At 43.1% G+C, this 21,807-nt stretch overlaps 1 protein-coding gene across 1 annotated transcript in view; it reads right to left on the reverse strand.

Moving 5' to 3' along the window:
- Nucleotides 1-13,970, reverse strand: part of LOC126284930 (protein lethal(3)malignant blood neoplasm 1) — a 134,550-nt gene extending 120,580 nt beyond the window's left edge. The window contains exon 1 of the mRNA XM_049984193.1: nucleotides 13,837-13,970. Coding sequence (XP_049840150.1) covers nucleotides 13,837-13,851 — 15 coding nt within the window. The 5' untranslated portion in view covers nucleotides 13,852-13,970. The remainder of the gene's footprint in view (nucleotides 1-13,836) is intronic.
- Nucleotides 13,971-21,807: the final 7,837 nt, after the last annotated feature.

Here is a 21,807-nt window from a genome sequence, read left to right on the forward strand (position 1 = left end):
TAAAAAATAAAAAAATGTAACCAGAAAAAGAACATTTTTTTAGAGTATTAATTTGTTAATGTTTTGCTTTGGTGATTTGAGAATTGTCTCATGATTTAAGTCAGTCAAAAGCAGATAGCAGCAAAAACTACTGTGCGTCGTCCGCTGTATCTGAGAATCTCCTAAAAAAGTTCATTGCCATTGTTTCAGTTTTCTTACTGGGTTCTGCCCATGGTTCCTGTTGGGAATAAGAATTTCGTGTTCTTGATAGAGGCTCTGTTTGTGGCCATTGTTTAGTCTGTATAATATTATTACATTACTAACTGACAAAGACATCACTGACAGGACATTCATTTTACTATTTTCTATTAGAAACGAAATCAAATAATGAACCTAGTTTGTAGTTTAATATCAAAGAAATAAGCATGATGTACAAATGTATAAGAACAGTACATGAGGCAGTTTTTGTATGCTTGGCGCAGCTCCTTCGCGTATCGGCTACGACATTATGTTAACGTTTTCATTGTAACGCCTCTTCATAGCTCTACAGACGTCTATAGATTTCGTGATTTCGTCTACAACGGTTTTCGCTTCGCAGTTGAAACATGTCAAAAGCGCATTCAGGTGTCATGAATTTCCATAAGTCAACTCGACTGTAGCAGTGTCTTCTTAGTAAAGAAAACATGTATTAAATCTTCACGCACGATGCGCCATTTCTCATGCACCTCACTATTTATGGCGTCATATCTTGTGATCTATGTATCATACTGCCATATAATTTTGTCGGTACACTCAGCGGTATATGTGGATACTGTTTACAAAGTATTTTGTGAATGGTGTTAGTAGCAAAGAAGTAATGCGTTTAAACGTTATACACAATGCGACCGTTTTTCATGATTCTCAGTGTTTATGACATCATATCTCCTGAACTGCGATAGGTCGTAGGTTCTTACCCGCACAGCGAGAAGGAGGTGTGGAGCGCGCTCGCGTGCACACACACACACACACACACACACACACACATATTTTTATAATACATATGGGTTTTCCATGTTGTCAAAAGCATGTCATGTGTCGTTAATGGGAGTAGCTATCACAGATTTATTAGGCATGCTATTCCTGAGAGCATTTTTATGTTTTTCAAGTCTGGTTCGGAAACTGAGTCTAGTATCGCTCAAATGCTGTGCTTGGTGTTCATTGCACTCGTAAACGTCTGAGTTATAGAATTTGTCTTTGTAAGATTTAATGTTGTGTGACAGACTATTAGATATTTATTGGCCGGAGGAGAAAGCAGTTCTTACAGATAATTGTCTCAATACTTTAGTAGTTTTCTATGAGATGCTACCAAAGAATGGAAGGCCTACTGTCTTGGTGTCTGCCTAACTGTTGTTCTAATTTTTGTCCCTATTTATTCTTTTCATGACTTTCTCAGATCTTTCGTGTACGAGTGCAAGATTAAAAACGTTTAAAAATGTTATTTGTTCAGTTATTCCAGTTTGCAGCATGTAGATGCAAGTTGCACGGAGCATATAAAATGCCACTCAGCATTGAAATGCTACAAAATGTAGCAATAATCGCTACGCTGACTCGGGCTGGCACGTATAGGGCGAACAGGTGCAATAGCGGGCAACCAACTTCTTCCTCTTTGTCTAAGGTACACGTTCAAAATGTGCATTACAACTGAAATTTCTGAGAAATGTGAAATCCGTTCTGTAAGTCTAAGTTCAGAGGCAATAAATCACTTTCCGTGTAAGATGTAAATGTGTTGAATGAAGGTGTTGGCTATTAACAGCGCGGAAGAACGAACTTTTTTGATCATGACAGACGTGGCTGTTCGTCTACAGTCATCAATAAACCGGTTTAGAAAGCAGACGAACCTAACGTGAAAGCTACCGTTTAACGTTACCAATTACGTGAAATCGTGACGCAACAATTATGTTACCAAATGTTCTGTGGTCGCTGAGTTCGAAAACTTCTTTCTGATATGAAACTTCCTGGCAGATTAAAACTGTGTGCCTGACCGAGACTCGAACTCGGGACCTTTGCCTTTCGCGGGCAAGTGCTCTACCAACTGTGCTACCGAAGCACGACTCACGCCCGGTACTCACCGCTTTACTTCTGCCAGTACCTCGTCTCCTACCTTCCAAACTTTACAGAAGCTCTCCTGCAAACCTTGCAGAACTACCACTCCTGAAAGAAAGGATACTGCGGAGACATGGCTTAGCCACAGCCTGGGGGATGTTTCCAGAATGAGATTTTCACTCTGCAGCGGAGTGTGCGCTGATATGAAACTTTCTGATAATTTCAAAACTCAACTGATGTTTTCTTGACTGGACAGAATTGTGGACTTTGGCGAGACATTTGTAAGCCAACATGGAGGCAGAGCACCAACCAGTGATGTGGGGTAATACCGTCGGCCGTTTTCTTCAAACTGTCGTGGACATTGTTACTGTTCCTCATCTTCGATGGACTACAGTAATTCAGCAGTGCTCCGTTACTTTTCTCGCAGATTAATGTCAGTTATCGTTAATATTGTTCCAGAGATATAGTTCAGGAAGGCCTATCTAAAATTACTTTTTAATTCTTGTGATAAACGGAATGGCATAGTTTTTATATTTAGTGCTAACTCGCCCCTAAATTACTAAGTTTTAACACAATTTCGCAGATCAGTAAGGTGCTGGCGTATGTCAACTGACTGCTGTAAGAAATTAAAAGGGAGCATTCCTCAGAATTACAGTACGTCCCACAAACTCACACGCTAATAGTTCACGACGCTGAAAGTCAAATGTGTGATCAGGCAAACAGGTATTTCTGATTTCGCATAAACGATTACTGAGTCTCGATCCTGCAGTCATAAATAGAACGAACTAAATCGAGAGTGAATCACACTTTCCGAGAAGCGCATATTTAACCACCACGCGCTGAAAGCAGCCTTTCTTCTACTGCTACAGGACGTGGTTGACGTATCGCAGGTGTTGCAGACGCCGTTCTTGGAAGGTCGCGGAGAGTGAACCGGAGACGTGCAGCTTTCGATTGCAGATGTATCAGGATCTTCTGCCAGGACAACGTACGTGACTGCAGTGCAAGAACGTTCTGCCGAGTGCACATCTTGACAGCGTGCCAGATGCGTGAAAGGTCGCTGCTAATCCCAACGTGATGATTGAAAACACAGCGTCTAATTATTCCACGCATCGCTTGTAAGTGGAGAACGCACCGATGGAACACGCTGCCAGAGTTGAAGTATGTCTCTGTGGAACCAGCCGTTTAGCTACGAGGACGGATTGAGACACTGCAATTACGTATAACACCTTTGAAATGCGTGGCTTTGCTAATGGTAATATTTTTCTGCCGATTGTGACTTTGCTTTTCCAACGTTTCCATCCGACGAAAACGGCTGAGCGCATCAGGATAAAGAAATGTAAAGACTTAGACATGGAGCTGACAAATTAACACAGACGTTCAAACTTTTACGAAACTTTTTCTCGCTGACACCCGCCACAAAATAATGAACGGGAAAACGTTTATCGCTCTACTACATTTTCGCTATTCAAGTAGTAGAATTTCATCAGGCATAATGTTTCAGTTTATCGCTGATATACTACTATCTGTATTCGCGACACATTTTGCTGACGGTATGCACTGGATGCATCTGCAAAATTATGTCATTATATGTCACATAATTCAGGAGATACAACATCTACATCTACATCTACATGACTACTCTGCAATTCACATTTACATGCTTGGCATAGGGTTCATCGAACCACAATCATACTATCTCTCTACCATTCCACTCCCGAACAGAGCGCGGGAAAAACGAACACCTAAACCTTTCTGTTCGAGCTCTGATTTGACTTATTTTATTTTGATGATCATTCCTACCTATGTAGGTTGTGCTCAACAAAATATTTTCGCATTCCGAAGAGAAAGTTGGTGACTGAAATTGCGTAAATAGATCTCGCCGCGACGAAAAACGTCTTTGCTTTAATGACTTCCATCCCAACTCGCGTATCATATCTGCCACACTCTCTCCCCTATTACCTGATAATACAAAACAAGCTGCCATTTTTTGCATCCTTTCGATGTCTTCCGTCAATCCCACCTGGTAAGGATCCCACACCGTGCAGCAATATTCTAACAGAGGACGAACGAGTGTAGTGTAAGCTGTCTCTTTAGTTGACTTGTTGCATCTTGTAAGTGTCCTTCCAATGAAACGCAACCTTTGGTTCGCCTTCCCCACAATATTGTCTATGTGGTCTTTCCAACTGAATTTGTTCGTAATTTTAACACCCAGCTACTTAGTTGAATTGACAGCCTAGAGAATTGGACTATTTATCAAGTAATCGAATTCCAACGGATTTCCTTTGGAACTCATGTGGATCACCTCACACTTTCATTTCTTTAGCGTCAACTGCCACCTGCCACACCATACAGCAATCTTTTCTAAATCGCTTTGCAACTGATACTGGTCTTCGGATGACCTTACTAGACGGTAAATTACAACATCATCTGCGAAAAACCTAAGAGAACTACTCAGACTGTCACCTAGGTCATTTATATAGATCAGGAACAGCACAGGTCCCAGGACGCTTCCCTGGGGAACACCTGATATCACGTCTGTTCTACTCGAAGAACTGCGTAGAAATAGGCGTGCATGAAAAATGTTTGCTTAAAATGGTGCCAAAATTACCCAGAATATTCTCATCCAATGTTTGATTATGATAGCGATTAGCGACGACCAACAAACTTTGAACTTTATTCCAAACTTTTCTTAAAGTATCTCACTCACATGTTTAATGTCAAACGTATAACACATTAAGTCATTTGAGAAGTAACTTAATGTTTGAAGGCGTTTTCTACATGGGAGCTCGATTCCTTGGAGAACTGGGTCCGCAGGATTCACTGATCTTAAACTAAAGACTAAGAACTCATTTTGGCAGCAGTGGAACTTCACGGATGCTTGTGTATATGTCCATGTCACATGTGATACTATTCCCCGATACCATGTGCCTCACTGATTTGTAGATACGCAAAATCTTCCCACAGTTGTCGTCAATATAACAACGATAATTGTTCTTACTACTTCGTTTTGATGAATTTTTCTTCAGCATTTCCTTTCTCTTTATCGATCGGTAGCGTGCGACAACGAATGTTTCAGAAAAACTGTCATTTATTTTATTGTGAAAGCAAAAAACTGCCTGAGAGCAGACTCTAATTCGATGTTCATTTACACATTTAATGTTTGAAAAGAGCTGGTTATAGCTAAATATGTCCTACTAGTATCTCCTCTGTCGTAATTTCGGTTGAGTCAGGTGATGATCTGAGGGGAGAAACGGTCAGTTTGTTTATACTGGCCGTCGTTTTAAAAGCGTCCATTCGAAAGCACGTGCGAGGTGCCTCTTGTAATTAGCGCCTGCTGATTCGGCAACCGTTTTCACACTTTCACCGCCACAACGCTGCCAGCGCCAACACGCAGCGACTCGATAGTCTCGTTTAGTCGGTCTGTCATCCCTTCTACTGGAATCTGTTGGAGATCAGCATTGATGCTAGAAGAACTAAGTCATGACAATTTAAATATAAAATGATTTTCTAGGAATGAATAAGGTACGCATAAGCCATTAAATGTAAGGTATTGAATGTAGTCGAAATAAGTCGGGTGATGCTGAGGGAATTAGATTAGGAAATGAGACACTTAAAGTAGTAAAGGAGTTTTGATATTTGTGGAGCAAAATAACTGATGATGGTCGAAATAGAGAGGATATAAAATGTAGACTAGCAGTGGCAATGTATGGAAGTGAGACATGGACGATAAATAGTTTGGACAACAAGAGAATAGAAGCTTTCGAATAGTGGTGCTACAGAAGAATGCTGAAGATTAGATGGGTAGCTCACATAACTAATGAGGAGGTATTGAATAGGATCTGGGAGAAGAGGAGTTTGTGGTAAAACGTGACTAGAAGAAGTGATCGGTTGGTAGGACATGTTCTGAGGCATCAAGGGATCACCAATTTAGTATAGGAGGGCAGCGTGGAGGGTAAAAATCGTAAAGGGAGATCTGGAGATGAATACGCTAAGTAGATTCAGAAGGATGTAGGTTGCAGTAGGTACTGGGAGATGAAGAAGCTTGCACAGGATAAAGTAGCATGGAGAGCTTCCTCAAACCAGTCTTAGGACTGGAGACCACAACAACAACAAAGGCATTAAAATTTTCAGAAAGACTTGAAGCTTGAAGATAATGTTTTGATAGCACCTTTTGTAAACCTATGAGAGATTTATGAGTATACCCAACATTGCGACAGAGTTAAAAAAATATTTGCCCAAGGAGAAGAGAAAAAAGAAACTGGATCCTTGTTCCAGATGCCATACATTGTGACAACGAAAGAGTTGGTTGGTTGATTTGGTGTTGTGATCCAAACACATCGGTCCCATCGGATTAGGCAAGGATGGGGAAGGAAATCGACCGTGCACTTTCGAAGGAAGCTATTTAGGTAAGTCAATGAAAACCTAAATCACGATGGCCGGACGTGGGTTTGAAGCGTCGTTCTCCCGAATGTGAGTCCAGTGTGGTAACCAATGCGCCACTGCGCCACTTCGCTCGGTAACGAAAGAGTGTTACAAGTAGATGAAGAGTGTTGTGCAGGCTGTTTAAAAAAATAACGCTTGCGTCGTGTCTGTACAATGAATGTAGCACTCTCAACGAATTCAGTCAGTGAGGTGTCCACTCATGATTGGTTTCTTTTTCAACCTAGTACTACAAAAGAAGTGTTTCACAATGTAACAAACATGCGTCAGCCAGAGACAAAGAATGTGTACCATAAACACATATAAAGTACAGAAAAATTGTTAATTTTATCATCGTAACACGTTAGTGACAAGCATGGTTCTTTCCATACGCAACTCCTAATCTTTTTCTATGAACAATCTTGGCTAACCAGTCACGCTAACATTTACAGTTGCACATTGAATGCATAGCAAAAGGCTGCATGGTTATGTAGTTTTACCGCGCATAATATGTTTCTAATTACTAACTGGAATTAAGTACCATATTTTTCTCTCTATATCTATATCTGTACTCTAGTCTGAAAATTCTCTTGCGGCGTGTGGCTGGGAGTACTCCAGATATTACTTCCATTTTCTGCAAAAAATTTAACGTGGGTCATACCATCTGTTTTAACAGATGATAAGATGCGTATAACAACTTAAATTTGGATCCCAAAAAATGGTTCAAATGACTCTAAGCACTATGGGACTTAAAATCTAAGGTCATCAGTCCCATAGACTTACAACTACTTAAACCTAACTAACCTAAGGAATCACACGCATACGTGCCCGAGGCAGGATTCGAACCTGCGAACGTAGCAGCCGCGTGGTTCCGGACTGAAGCGCGTAGAACCTCTCGGTCACAGCTATGGATCACAGGAAGGTGATTTAAATCTACCATATTCAATCATTCAGCCAGTTCGGTAAGTCACAAAGGGTGGTTGTCACCTCCTCGTGCAAATTTGTATCCTTTACAGGGTGTTGGGTTGATAGTACTTGTAACGAGAAGTGATATGCAAAGTCCAATCGGTTCCAGGATACGAACATGTGTCAAACAAGTTGTTCCACTCTCACACATCTGTTCCATGAAATACCCATAGCAATTTTGTGTGACAAGTTATCATTACATGATAGTGATTAAGTCCCATACTCCGTAACAGAGCGTAGGGGTCGATACCACCGTACTAGGCAAGGTCCTAGTGGAGGTGGTTTGCCATTGCCTTCCTCCGACCGTAATGGGGATGAATGATGAGCATGAAGACGGCACCACAACACCCAGTCTTCTCGAGGCAGGTGAAAATCCCTGACCCCGCCGGGAATCGAACCCGGGAAGCGAGAACGCTACCGCGATACCACGAGCTGCGGACTATCATTACATGGGTAATCAGTTAAGTAGTGTGCTAAATATTCCCAGAGATGAAGCACACATAAAACGTGTGATATCTACGTATCACGGACAGTACTTTCCCAGTGGTGCCCAACATCTGATTTAGCCACATCCACTGAAGTCGTTTCTCCAATTTACTGATGATAGCGCAATACACTTCAAAGATGATCGTTGCACCATGAGGGAGGACATAGCCCCAGAAGACCATCGTCATGAACTTACCGGCTGGGGGTGCGGCTTTCAACTTTTTAATTCCGAAGAGAGGTGGTGTGGCGTCATTCCAGGGGTTGCCCTTTTTTTCCGGTTCGAAGTGATGAACAGATGTTTCATAGCCTATGACCATAATCGACAAAAAATTGCCACGATCAGACTCATAACGCACAAGTAACCCTGCATAGATGGTGCTTCGTTGCTCTTTATGGTTTTCTGATAGGAGAAGAGGAACCCAACGGGAACACTGCTTTGAGTACCCCAACTGGTGGATGAGTTTGATAGCGCTACCAACGGAGGCGTCCAGGTGAGCAGCGAGATGCTTGATTGTGATTCATCGATCACCTCGAATGAGAGTGTCCACACGTTGCAACAATGCAGGAGTCACACCTGTGTTTGGATGGCCTGCACGCGGGAGATCGGAAAGGTATGCGTGACCGTGTTGCCATGATGAAAGACGCCTCGCCCAACGACTCACCATGCTTTTGTTCACTGCCAGGTCGTCGAAGACATCCTTACGAATATCTGCGATGCTATGGTTTTCCGCCAAGGAAACTCAGTTTCAGCTCCTTGCTTGGAACGCTCTTCCATTATAGACGCCATTTTCAAGGCTACTTATAGCGTAACCACCTATCGGAACTTCACGAAACTACAGGGGCTGAAGCGGGAATATTCCACGATGTCCCACAACAGATTCCGCATTACTCAACCGATTTATCCCCAGATGAAAAATATGTTTCATTACTTATCGAACCTCAACCGTGTAAGATATAAGGAAATAACTTTAATAGCTGGTTCCTGTAAACGACTCCGGCATCATTTAAGGTGTTTTAATTGCTCTTACTCGTCGCCTTTCTGAACACATGACCAGTTTCCAATCTTCTTCCACATGTTTACTCCGCAGGCCCCTACACAACGTGTGCGGAGGCTGCTTTCTATTAATAGATTACCGATATTTTCTCCTAATCCAGTCGCGTATAGAGTGAGAGCAAATCGAGACATGCCTCTGTAAGCGTCTTATTTTCTCTCATCTGATCCTCGGGATTCCTATGCAAGATATACGATCGTCAAATCAAACTGGTCGCACGCCCTTCTTGAATGCATATGGCTTCTCCGGATTTAAGCAACAGAGTTTTGCGAAAACTACGGAGGTTTTCATCGAAAGATCCCTATTTAAGTTTCTACATCTACATTCTACATTTACATTTATACTCCGCAAGCCACCCGACGGTGTGTGGCGGAGAGCACTTTACGTGCCACTGTCATTACCTCCCTTTCCTTTTCCAGTCGCGTATGGTTCGTGGGAAGAACGACTGCCGGAAAGCCTCCGTACGCGCTCGAATCTCTCTAATTTTACATTCGTGATCTCCTCGGGTGGTATAAGTAGGGGGAAGCAATATATTCGATACCTCATTCAGAAACGCACGCTCTCGAAACCTGGACTGCAAGCTACACCGCGATGCGGAGCGCCTCTCTTGCAGAGTCTGCCACTTGAGTTTGCTAAGTATCTCCGTAACGCTATCACGCTTACCAAATAACCCCGTGACGAAACGCGCCGCTCTTCTTTGGATCTTCTCTGTCTCCTCCGTCAACCCGACCTGGTACGAATACCACAGTAATGGGCAGTATAGGTCGAACGAGTGTTTTGTAAGCCACCTCCTTTGTTGATGCACTACATTTTCTAAGGACTCTTCCAATGAATCTCAACCTGGCACCCGCCTTACCAACAATTAATTTTAAATGATCACTCCCTGCACCAAGTGCCTATCCGCTGCAGATATTCCTGCATTTCGCTGCAGTTTTCTAATGCTGCAACTTCTCTGTATACTACAGCATCATCGGTGAAAAGCCGCATGGAACTTCCGACACTATCTACTAAGTCATTTATATATATTGTGAAAAGCAATGGTCCCGTAACACTCCCCTGTGGCACGCCAGAGGTTACTTTAACGTCTGTAGACTTCTCTCCATTGAGAACAACATGCTGTGTTCTGTTTGCTAAAAACTCTTCAATCCAGCCACACAGCTGATCTGATATTCCGTAGTCTCTTACTTTGTTTATCAGGCGACAGTGCGGAATTGTGTCGAACGCCTTCCGGAAGTCAAGGAAAATGGCATCTACCTGGGATCCTGTACCTAATATTTTCTGGGTCTCATGAACAAATAAAGCGAGTTGGGTCTCACACGATCGCTATTTCCGGAATCCATGTTGATTCCTACAGAGTAGATTCTGGGTTTCCAGAAATGACATGATACGCGAGCAAAAAACGTGTTCTGAAATTGTACGACAGATCGATGTCAGAGATATAGGCCTATAGTTTTGCGCATCTGCTCGACGACCCTTCTTGAAAACTGGGACTACCTGTGCTCATTTCCAACCATTTGGAACCTTCCGTTCCTCTAGAGACTTGCGGTACACGGCGGTATCGTTCCAGTAAAAATTCTTCGTAACTGTGCACCCTAGGCATAAGGGGCGATCAAGAAGCTACTGTTAGGAGACCATACAGTCCCCATTTCGGTATGCCAGTCAGACAAAAGCACCAGGTGGAAGATTCCCGTTTGCTACAAGACATTGTTCTAGTGCGTGAAGAAGTCAGTAACCGCCTGCTGCACATCTTCAAACTACAGGAATCTTCGACCTTTGAAGGCACCTTTTCAGGGACCGAAAACGTAATAGGGCGGCTGCTCGTGTTTGTAGCACTTTATATGGCGTAACTTCTCCGATACGATATTTGAGATGTGGTGACGTGTGTTATCACGAAGCAGCTGCGAACCTTGTCGCGCGCCATTCGATAACGGTGGTTTTCGATAGACCTGCTGGCCCATACACATTCTTCTTCCTCTGACAGATGTCTTCCGGTGTTTCTCCCTCGGCTGCCAAGAAAAGGATAACAGCACTCATTTGGTAATAACGTCTCCATAGTTCACGTTCCCGCATTTACATCACCCACGTCGGAAAGATACGAATGCCACACTAATCCCTTGCCTACATCTACATCTACATCTACATGACTACTCTGCAATTCTCATTTAAGTGCTTGGCATAGGGTTCATCGAACCACAATCATACTAACTCTCTACTATTCCACTTCCTAACAGCGCGCGGGAAAAACGAACACCTAAATCTTTCTGTTCGAGCTCTGATTTCTCTTATTTTATTTTGATGATCATTCCTACCTATGTAGGTTGGGCTCAACAAAATATTTTCGCATTCGGAAGAGAAAGTTGGTGACTGAAATTTCGTAAAAAGAGCTCGCCGCGACGAAAGACGTCTTTGCTGTAATGACTTCCATCCCAATTCGCGTATCATATCTGCCACACTCTCTCCCCTATTACGTGATAATACAAAACGAGCTGCCCTTTTTTGCACCCTTTCGATGTCCTCCGTCAATCCCACCTGGTAAGGATCCCACACCGCACAGCAATATTCTAACTGAGGACGAACGAGTGTAGTGTAAGCTGTCTCTTTAGTGGACTTGTTGCACCTTCTAAGTGTCCTGCCAATGAAACGCAACCTTTGGCTCGCCTTCCCCACAATATTATCTATGTGGTCTTTCCAACTGAAGTTGTTCGTAAATGTAGGTGCTTGTTTACCAGCATCGGAGTCGCTCTACTTTGTACATAAATGCAACAACGTCCTAGAGTGGACGCTTTTTGATAGTTCCTTATATCTAACTGGATTGACATCCTTAAGGATGAGTGTGATTTGTCCTGTAACCTAAATTAACGGATTCACTTTATCACTCGTGTGGACGACCTCGCGCTTTTTAATGTTTAGAGACGATTGCCGATTTTCGCACCATAAAGATATCTTGTCTAAACTGAATTTGTTTTCCCCTCAGATTCTGGAACAATAATCAACAACTGGTTGCATTAGCTTTTTGTATGCAATTTCTCATACTGTTGGATTGTACCTTCATTGAACCCTTCGAACAAATCGGTCTTCAATTTATTTTCGTACTACAGATTCTACGTACTTTTCACTGTTGGCTTCGTCACTTAGGGTCACCCGTCAATACTTAAACGTCGTAATGTACCCCAAATGCCCAACACTAACCTTTCAAATGGATACTATCGGGTTCTTTCCCTTTGGTCTGGCATTATGTACTATATATTCACGTTTAAAGAAACGTGTCATTCGTTACACCAAGCAGAAATTTTGGCCAGGTCTTTCTGCGTTTTAAGGACAGATATAATGTGTGCGTATATATTAGGAACCTGCTGGAAACTTATAACTGATCGTTTACTGCAGCTGCAGTTGCGGTTTGATGTAGGCGATTGCCGGTTACTACTGTTGTGAGCCATCTTTCAATGTTTTCAGCTTAATCCTGTTTTGCTAAAAATTTACGTGGTGAGACAGTGAATGCATGAAAATGCAAGTCAATTTTTACCATAAGATAAAATCGGAAACTAGTCACTGTCAATAATACTGTTTACGAAGAAAACACGGCGCGGCTATTTTCATTCATGGTTAGGCTCCTTGAACCCCTTGTCCTGAGGCAGTATCATCATACAGAACTTTCGTCAAACTGAATTCAGAGAACATAGCTAATTCTATGTAATTTTAAACGTGAACAGGCCTCTTAGGTTGAACTTGTCGGTTCGAAACCGATCGCTCCTAACTGACAGCATTATCCTTACAGCGTTACACGCACTTCCTCGACATGTGTAGCTGCTCCAGCACTGAAATACTGTTGTAATGTTGCGGCAGCTATACGCGGTAGCAAAGAATGTGTATGACTCCGTAAACAAGCAGAAAATATTTGACGATCGGCCGTAACGGCCGAAAGTGAAAAACGGCCACGTTACCAACAGTTCCTTACAATCGTCCAACGACTTTACTTGGCTAAGAGGTACAGTGTTTCGTCTACGACAGGAGTCACGATTTCCTGCCAGGGAAGTCATAGTTCGCACTAATTGACGGAAACCCGTATACTGATACCGTAAGACCTGGAGTTCCAGAAGCAAGCGTTAGAGGTCATCTGCTGTTCATAGTCTATGTAATCGATTTTGGTTTTTTTGCAGATGTACAACAGAAAATGTTGTTTGCAAATGAAAAAAAATGTTGTTGCGAAAGCAAACAAAGTGTGCGTTTTATTGAGGGAACGGAGAAAATGAAAGAAATCTACTAAGGAGACTTTCTACGGTACGCTAATTTGTCCATTTGTGGAGCATTAGTGTGAGGTGTGGGATCCTTACCTCCGATTGACGGAGAACCGTGAAAATCTTCAAAGGACAACACATTATGTCTTCTCACGAAACTGTCATGGATATGCTAAGGAAACTGTGGTGGCAGTCATTAAAACAGCGGTGTTCTTCGTTGGGTTGAGGTACTAACACGAAGTTTCAATCACAAACTTTCTCCTCCGAGTGCGAAACTATTTTTTAAATTGCCGCCCAAGTGGGGGAAATGAGTATCGTGATCAAATAAGAGAAATCATATTTCGTACGGAAAGATTTAGGTGTTCACTTTCCCTATGGGCTATTCGAGAGTGGAACCGTCATGGCTGTACATGTACGTACTGGCAGCCAGCAGCGTCGTTTGCGAACTGTCTGACAGTGCTGCAGCCCCACCTCCGAGAGTTATAAACGTTCCACGGTTAACACTGCGAAAGAAAAATCTTTGCAGGTCGGCAGGGATGAGTCGGGGAGTCTGTGTGTCGTCTGGCGGATCACTGCACGGCGGAACTGCATAGGAGCGGCTGTGAAAGTACCCATACCTGCGTGAGAGCCATTGCTGCCGTCGCTTGTGGAGTCTTCGAGCGCAGTGGCTACGGGCTGTCGGCGGGCGGGAGAAACGGTCCGCGAGTGGTGAGGCGATGTGACGTAGCGCGGTGCGCTGCGCTGTGACAGACACCGGAGAGCCGCCACTGCGGGGGCAGGGCGCCTCTTGCCGCCTTTAAACGCCCCCCACCCCCACGCCACTCACCACAGACGCGGCCGCCGCCTCCGCAGTAGCCCGGCGTCGGGACGCTCCGGAGATGCTCCTCCTTCTTCGGCTCAAGCTTCCCCCTTCCTCACGCAGTGACCTTTCTCTGCCTTGGCACCGTGACCGTCCAGTCAGGAAACAATGGAAGATGCGTACTCGTAGATTACGGTGCGAGTGCTTCTCTGTTCTGCGGCAGCGTCTAGAATACCGCGCCTCAGTGGACACTGCACGTCCGGCAGCCAGATACATATGACTGTTTTTTTATGTGGTAGGAGTGACATCATCATTTGCATTTGTTGATGTTGCTGCTGTAAAGGGTAGGAGAAGTCCCCATGCCCCCTAACGTCTACAGACGTGGCGTGCCACAGGGGAGTGTTGTGGTACCATTTTTCTTTTCACAATATATATATATATATATATATATATATATATATATATATATATATATATATATATATATATAAATGAGCTAGTAGGTAGTGTCGGAAGTTCCATGCGGCTTTTCGCGAATGATTCTGTAGTATACAGAGAAGTTACAGCATTAGAAAATTGCAGCGAAATACAGGAAGATCTGCAGCGGATAGGCACTTGGTGCAGAGAGTGGCAACTGACCCTTAACATAGGCAAATGTAATGTATTGCGAATACATAGAAAGAAGGATCCTTTATTGTATGATAATATGATAGCGGAACAAACACTGGTAGCAGTTACTTCTGCAAAATATCTGGGAGTATTGTAAGTAGGCTGTTTAGGTTCGTATATTGGTAACGCCACCGCCACGTAGCGCTCTGTATGAAAATCACTGGCTGTGCTGTGTATAGTCTGTGGCTGGGTGGCATTGTTGGAATTTGCTATTGTAGTGTTGGGCAGTTAGCTGTTAACAGTGCGTAGCGTTGCGCAGTTGGAGGTGAGCCGCCAGCAGTGGTGGATGTGGGGAAGTGAGATGGCGGATTTTTGAGAGCGGATCCATCAGAAATAGTACATTTGTAAGAATGGATGTCATGAACTTCTATATATATTATGACTTTTGAACAATATTAAGGTAAATACATTGTGTTTTCTCTATCAAAATCATTCATTTGCTGACTATGCCTATCAGTAGTTAGTGCCTTCAGTGGTTTGAATCTTTTATTTAGCTGGCAGTAGTGGCGCTCGCTGTATTGCAGTAGCTTGAGTAACGAAGGTTTTTGGGAGGTAAGTAATTTGTGGAAGGTATACGTTAATGTTAGTCAGGGCCATTCTTTTGTAGGGAGTTTTTAAAGTCAGATTGCGTTGCGCTAAAAATATTGTGTGTCAGTTGAGTGTTGATGAGAATAGGTAAAGAGCGAAATGTCTGAGTACGTTCAGTTCTGCTCAGCTGTTTGAAAATTAGGGGTTTATCAGCACAGTAATTCATTAGTTTTTCTGAGGGGATGTTTAAGTATCCGTGCGGATCTATTTGAAGTGGAATGATTATATAAAATTAATTGTCGGTAAGGTGGGTACCAGGTTGAGATTCATTGGGAGAGTCCTTAGAAAATGCAGTCCATCAACAAAGGGGGTGGTTCACAAAACACTCGTTCGACCTATACTTGAGTATTGCTCATCATTGTGGGTTCCATTCCAGGTCGAGTTGACGAAGGAGTTAGAGAAGATCCAAATAAGAGCGGCGCTTTTCGTCACAGGGTTATTTGGGAAGCGTGATAGCGTTACGGAGATGTTTAGCAAACTCTAGTGGCAGACTCTGCAAGAGAGGCGCGCTGCATCGCGGTGTAGCTTGCTGCCCAGGATCCGAGAGGGTGCATTTCTGGATGAGTTATCGAATATATTGCTTCCCCCTACTTATACCTCGCGAGGAGATCACGAATGTAAAATTAGAGAGAGGCACGGAGGCTTTCCGGCAGTCGTTCTTCCCGCGAACCATACACGACTAGAACAGGAAAGGGAGGTAATGACAGTGGCACGTAAAGTGCCCTCCGCCACACACCATTGGGTGGCTTGCGGAGGATAAAAGTAGATTTAGATGTAGATGCAGATGTAGATTTATAGAATGCTAATTGATTTGGTTTTAGAACACGTATTTACTTATTTATTAAGTGTCCAATATATCGACATGTTCCCCATCATGCTGTAAACAAATTTCCATACTCCTCCATGTTCTCGCTGACATATCTTTGAGCATGCCCGGTGTTGTACTGCGAAATTCGTCCTCAAAATGGTTCAAATGGCTCTGAGCACTATGCGACTTATCTTCTGAGGTCATCAGTCGCCTAGAACTTAGAACTAATTAAACCTAACAAACCTAAGGACATCATACACATCCATTCCCGAGACAGGATTCGAACCTGCGACCGTAGCGGTCGCTCGGTTCCAGACTGTAGCGCCTAGTACCGCACGGCCATTCCCGCCGGCAAATTGGTCCTCATAGCATTGCACAGTTCTTCGTTTGTAGCACAACGACGTGCAGATACGTGCGTGTTAATGACACTTCATAACAAGTTTTCAGGTGTGATGAGGTTAGGACTTCTTCATCGTCATTTCAAGGGAGCTAGTGTTGCTGTTCACCCATGACCTATCCACCGTCCTGGAAAGTGTTCACTTAGTATCTCGCGCACTGCAAGAGCGTACCGTGGAGACGCTCCATCATAGCCGGCCGTTGTGGCCGAGCGGTTCTAAGCGCTTCAGTCTGGAACCGCGCGACTGCTACGGTCGCAGGTTCGAATCCTGCCTCGGACATGGATGTGTGTGATGTCCTTTGGTTGGTTAGGTTTAAGTAGTTATAAGTTCTAGCGGACTGATCACCTCAGATGTTAAGTCTCACAGTGCTCAGAGCCATTTGAACCATTCGCTCCATCATGCTGCAACCATGTGCATGTTGCAACCGTGTGCTTGTTGAGAGGACCTTTCCTCAAGCTGATGTATTTACCATGTTTGTAAAAAAATGTAAATAACATGCACCACTCACAGTCCCTTCAACTGAGTAATGAGGATTCCCTGTGGCTCAAACTACAATATTTCTAACTAGTGAGATACGATAATGTTTTTTATTTATTTATTGTTCCGTGGGACCACAATAATGAGAAGTCTCCATGGACATGGAACGAGTCAATACATGAAATTATAACACGATTGTAGAAACAGATAAAATGAAATATAAGAAACATATTCAGGCGACAAGTCGTTAGTTTAAATAAAGAAAATCAAGAATTATAACACTGGAATTTGCTTAATTTTTAGCTCTTCCATGAGCTCCTCGACAGAATAGAAGGAGTGAGCCATGAGGAAACTCTTTAGTTTAGACTTAAAAGTGTTTGGGCTACTGCTAAATTTTTTAATTCTTGTGGTAGCTTATTGAAAATGGATGCAGCAGAATACTGCACTCCTTTCTGCACAAGAGTCAAGGAAGTGCATTCCAAATGCAGATTTGATTTCTGCCTAGTATTAACTGAGTGAAAGCTGCTAACTCTTGGGAATAAGCTAATATTGCTAACAACAAACGACATTAAAGAAAATATATACTGTGAGGGCAATGTCAAAATTCCCAGACTAATTGAATAGGGGTCGACAAGATGTTTTCGAACTTATACCACACATAGCTCGAACAGCTCGTTTTTGAGCCAAAAATACCCTTTTTGAATCAGAAGAATTACCCCGAAAAATAATACCATATGACATGTTGTTGTTGTTGTTGTGGTCTTCAGTCCTGAGACTGGTTTGATGCAGCTCTCCATGCTACTCTATCCTGTGCAAGCTTCTTCATCTCTCAGTACCTACTGCAACCTACATCCTTCTGAATCTGCTTAGTGTACTCATCTCTCGGTCTCCCTCTACGATTTTTACCCTCCACACTGCCCTCCAATGCTAAATTTGTGATCCCTTGATGCCTCAAAACATGTCCTACCAACCGATCCCTTCTTCTAGTCAAGTTGTGCCACAAACTTCTCTTCTCCCCAATCCTATTCAATACCTCCTCATTAGTTACGTGATCTATCCACCTTATCTTCAGTATTCTTCTGTAGCACCACATTTCGAAAGCTTCTATTCTCTTCTTGTCCAAACTTGTTATCGTCCATGTTTCACTTCCATACATGGCTACACTCCAAACAAATATTTTCAGAAATGACTTCCTGACACTTAAATCTATATTCGATGTTAACAAATTTCTCTTCTTCAGAAACGCTTTCCTTGCCATTGCCAGTCTACATTTTATATCCTCTCTACTTCGTCCATCATCAGTTATTTTACTTCCTAAATAGCAAAACTCCTTTACTACTTTAAGTGTCTCATTTCCTAATCTAATTCCCTCAGCATCACCCGATTTAATTGGACTACATTCCATCATCCTCGTTTTGCTTTTGTTGATGCTCATCTTATATCCTCCCTTCAAGACACTGTCCATTCCGTTCAACTGCTCTTCCAAGTCCTTTGCCGTCTCTGACAGAATTACAATGTCATCGGCGAACCTCAAAGTTTTCACTTCGTCTCCATGAATTTTAATACCTACTCCAAATTTTTCTTTTGTTTCCTTTACTGCTTGCTCAATATACAGATTGACCATATGACATAAGCGTATGAAAATATGCGAAGTAGACTACTTTTCGTGTTGAAATGTCACTTATTTCAGATACTGTTCTAATGGTAAATAAAGCGGCATTTAGTTTCTGAACAAGATCCTGAACATGGACTTTCCACAACAGCTTACTATCTATCCGAACGCATAGGAACTTGAACTGTTCCGTCTCGTTTATAATATGCCCATTCTGTCTGATTAAAATATCAGTTCTTGTTGAATTGTGAGTTAGAAACTGTAAAAACTGAGTCTTACTGTGATTTAGCATCAAATTATTTTCCACAAGCCACGAACTTATTTCATGAACTTCATTATTTGATAATGTTTCAATATTACACACAAGATCATTCACTACCAAGCTGGTGTCATCAGCAAACAGAAATATTTTTGAATCACCAATAATACTGGAAGGCATATCATTTATATAAATAAGAAACAGCAGTGGCCCCATCACCGACCCTTGGGTAACGCCCCACTTAACAGTGCCCCATTGGGACTGAACATCACTACCACTCTAAATATTGCGGAGAATTACCTTCTGCTTTCTGTTCTTAAAGTAAGAGGCGAACCAATTGTAAGCTACTCCCCTTACTCCATAATGGTCCAACTTATGCAGTAATATTTTGTGGTCAACACAGTCAAAAGCCTTCGTTAAATCAAAGAAAACACCTAACGTTCGCAACCTTTTATTTCATCCGTCCAAAACCTCATAGAGAAAAGAGAATATAGCATTTTCAGTTGTTAAGCCATTTCTAAAACCAAACTCTACATTTGACAGCAAATTATGTGAATTTAAATGCTCCAGTAACCTTGTATATATAATGACACATTCATCTGAAAACATAACCTTGGCACGGTTCACTGCATTTGGAAATTCAGTTAACAAACCACGGCATGCCAAAAGACTCTAATTCCGATCTGTGTCCGATAACTCTTCTACGAACGTCGTCTGAAAATGTTTGACCATAAGGTCTTTTTTTCGTGCGATATCGCACTGTTGCCCACGGTATACCGACTTCCAAAGCACGTTTACGTGTAGACTTAATAGGAGGTTGTTCAGCCGAAGCAAAGACTCTGGCACATGATTCTTCTCCTGTCTTCTTCCTTCCATGCCGCGGCCTGTCTTTAACACCATCAAAAACAAAAGCACGTCTTTCTCAATCCTTGTGTGGTGCCTTGCGCGGTGGAGCCTTATTAAATCTTTTCTAAAATACTATCATAATCTGTCTCATCGTCTGCCTTGTGTCTTGTCGTTCGTGCACCCACACACTTGTCACTGAGTGCTTCTCGTAAGATGCTCGTGGTATAGTGGCTAGCGTCGCTGCCTTTGGATCACAGGGTCTCAGGACCGATTTCCGGCCAGGTTGTGGATTTTCTCTGCCTGAGGACTGGGTGTTTGTGTTGTCCTCATCATTTCATCATCTTTATCATCATTCGTGACAGTGGCTTGGATTGCGTGAAATATTGGACTGTGTAAAAATTGGGACATTGCACGGGCGCTGATGACCGAGCACTTGGGCGGCCTATAAACCAAACATCATCACTAAGCGCTGCTCAATATTGTAGCTATGACACCTCACATCTGCCACAGCTACAAACTGACTGCGCTGCAACAATATGTAAACATATATTCCAACAACTGATAAGAGGGATTAGCCGAGCGGTCTGAGGCGCTGCAGTCATGGACTGTGCGGCTGGTCCCGGCGGAGGTTCGAGTCCTCCCTCGGGCATGGGTGTGTGTGTTCGTCCTTGGGATAATTTAGGTTAAGTCATGTGTAAGCTTAGGGACTGATGACCTTAGCAGTTAAGTCCCATAATATTTCACACACATTTGAACATTTATCAACTTGCATAACAATATTTGGTACTAAACATGGGTTACACGGGTATGGGCACTTCTCACCCACCGTGGAGTAGAGTCCAGTCCGAAGACTGGTTTGATAAAGCTCTCCACACTAGTCTATCCTGTGCAAGCTTCCTCATCTCCAAATAACTAGTACAATCTGCAACTTCCTTACTGTGTTTATCCCTTGGTCTCCCTCTACAGGTTTTATCGACTCACACTTTCCTTCGCCGGCCAGGGTGGCCGAGCGGTTCTAGGCGCTACAGTCTGGAACCGCGTGACCGCTACGGTCGCAGGTTATAATCCTGCCTCGGGCATGGATATGTGTAGTGTCCTTAGGTTAGTTAGGTTTAAGTAGTTCTAAGTTCTAGGGGACTGATGACCTCAGATGTTAAGTCCTATAGTGCTTAGAGCCAGCCAGCCATCTACTGGGTGTCTACCGTTACTGGAACGTTTCAGGTGCAGACCGCAGCAAATTATGTCCAGAAGACGTGCAGGTAGTCCCATAGGTCTCAGAGCCACTTGAACAATTTTTTTTTCACATTTCCCTTTCCCTACAAACTGACAGTTCCTTTATGTGTCAGAATGAGTCCCGTCAACCGATCCCTACACGTACTCACGTTGAGCCATAAATTTCTTTTCCTAATAGTTCGATTCAGTATCTGGTCATATTACAAAATGTGCTGAAACTGACAGCCATCAACTCCAATACAAGCGTGACATCGGCGAACAAGATTCTGAAGCACCCTTACAAATAGCTCTGGTGTGTTTCGAGTCACATCACAGACAGCTATAGTTGTGTCAGCTAATTCCATCTCCGTACCCACTGAGGTCTCATACACAAGTGGCTTTAGATATCCCCATAGAAAATAATCAAGGGGTTCAGGCTATGGAATAGGGTGACCCTTTCCAATCCAGCGATCAGAAAATTCAACAATGAGATGGTTGCGGCCATCCGCACTGAAGTGAGGCGGTGCAGTGCCAAGCTGCACCCACATCCTCTCATGAACAGCCAAGGATCCGCCGTTCAACAACTCAGGCAGAATTATTTGCACAACCCTCAAGTAAACAAAATCTGCAGCATGACTACCCAATAATCAGGCTCATCTTTCTTGTTTCCTTGCAGGAAATACGGAATATACATTAAACAAATAGCACAGTACGTTTAAACGTGTGCCCATGTTAGCTGTAAATAAACTGGTAAACAGTAATGCTAGACAAAGCGGTATTCAAGTTTACTTCCATATCTCCTTAAGATGGCTTCTCCGACCTTAGGTTCCCTACCGCAATTTGTTCAGCGGAGCATTGTCTACACCCTGTTACATTTAGCCCGCTCTTACGGAAACTCCATGTACAGGACTACGTTTCAG

The sequence above is a fragment of the Schistocerca gregaria genome, chromosome 8, assembly GCF_023897955.1.
Source record: "Schistocerca gregaria isolate iqSchGreg1 chromosome 8, iqSchGreg1.2, whole genome shotgun sequence".
Classification (NCBI taxonomy): Eukaryota; Metazoa; Arthropoda; class Insecta; order Orthoptera; family Acrididae; genus Schistocerca; species Schistocerca gregaria.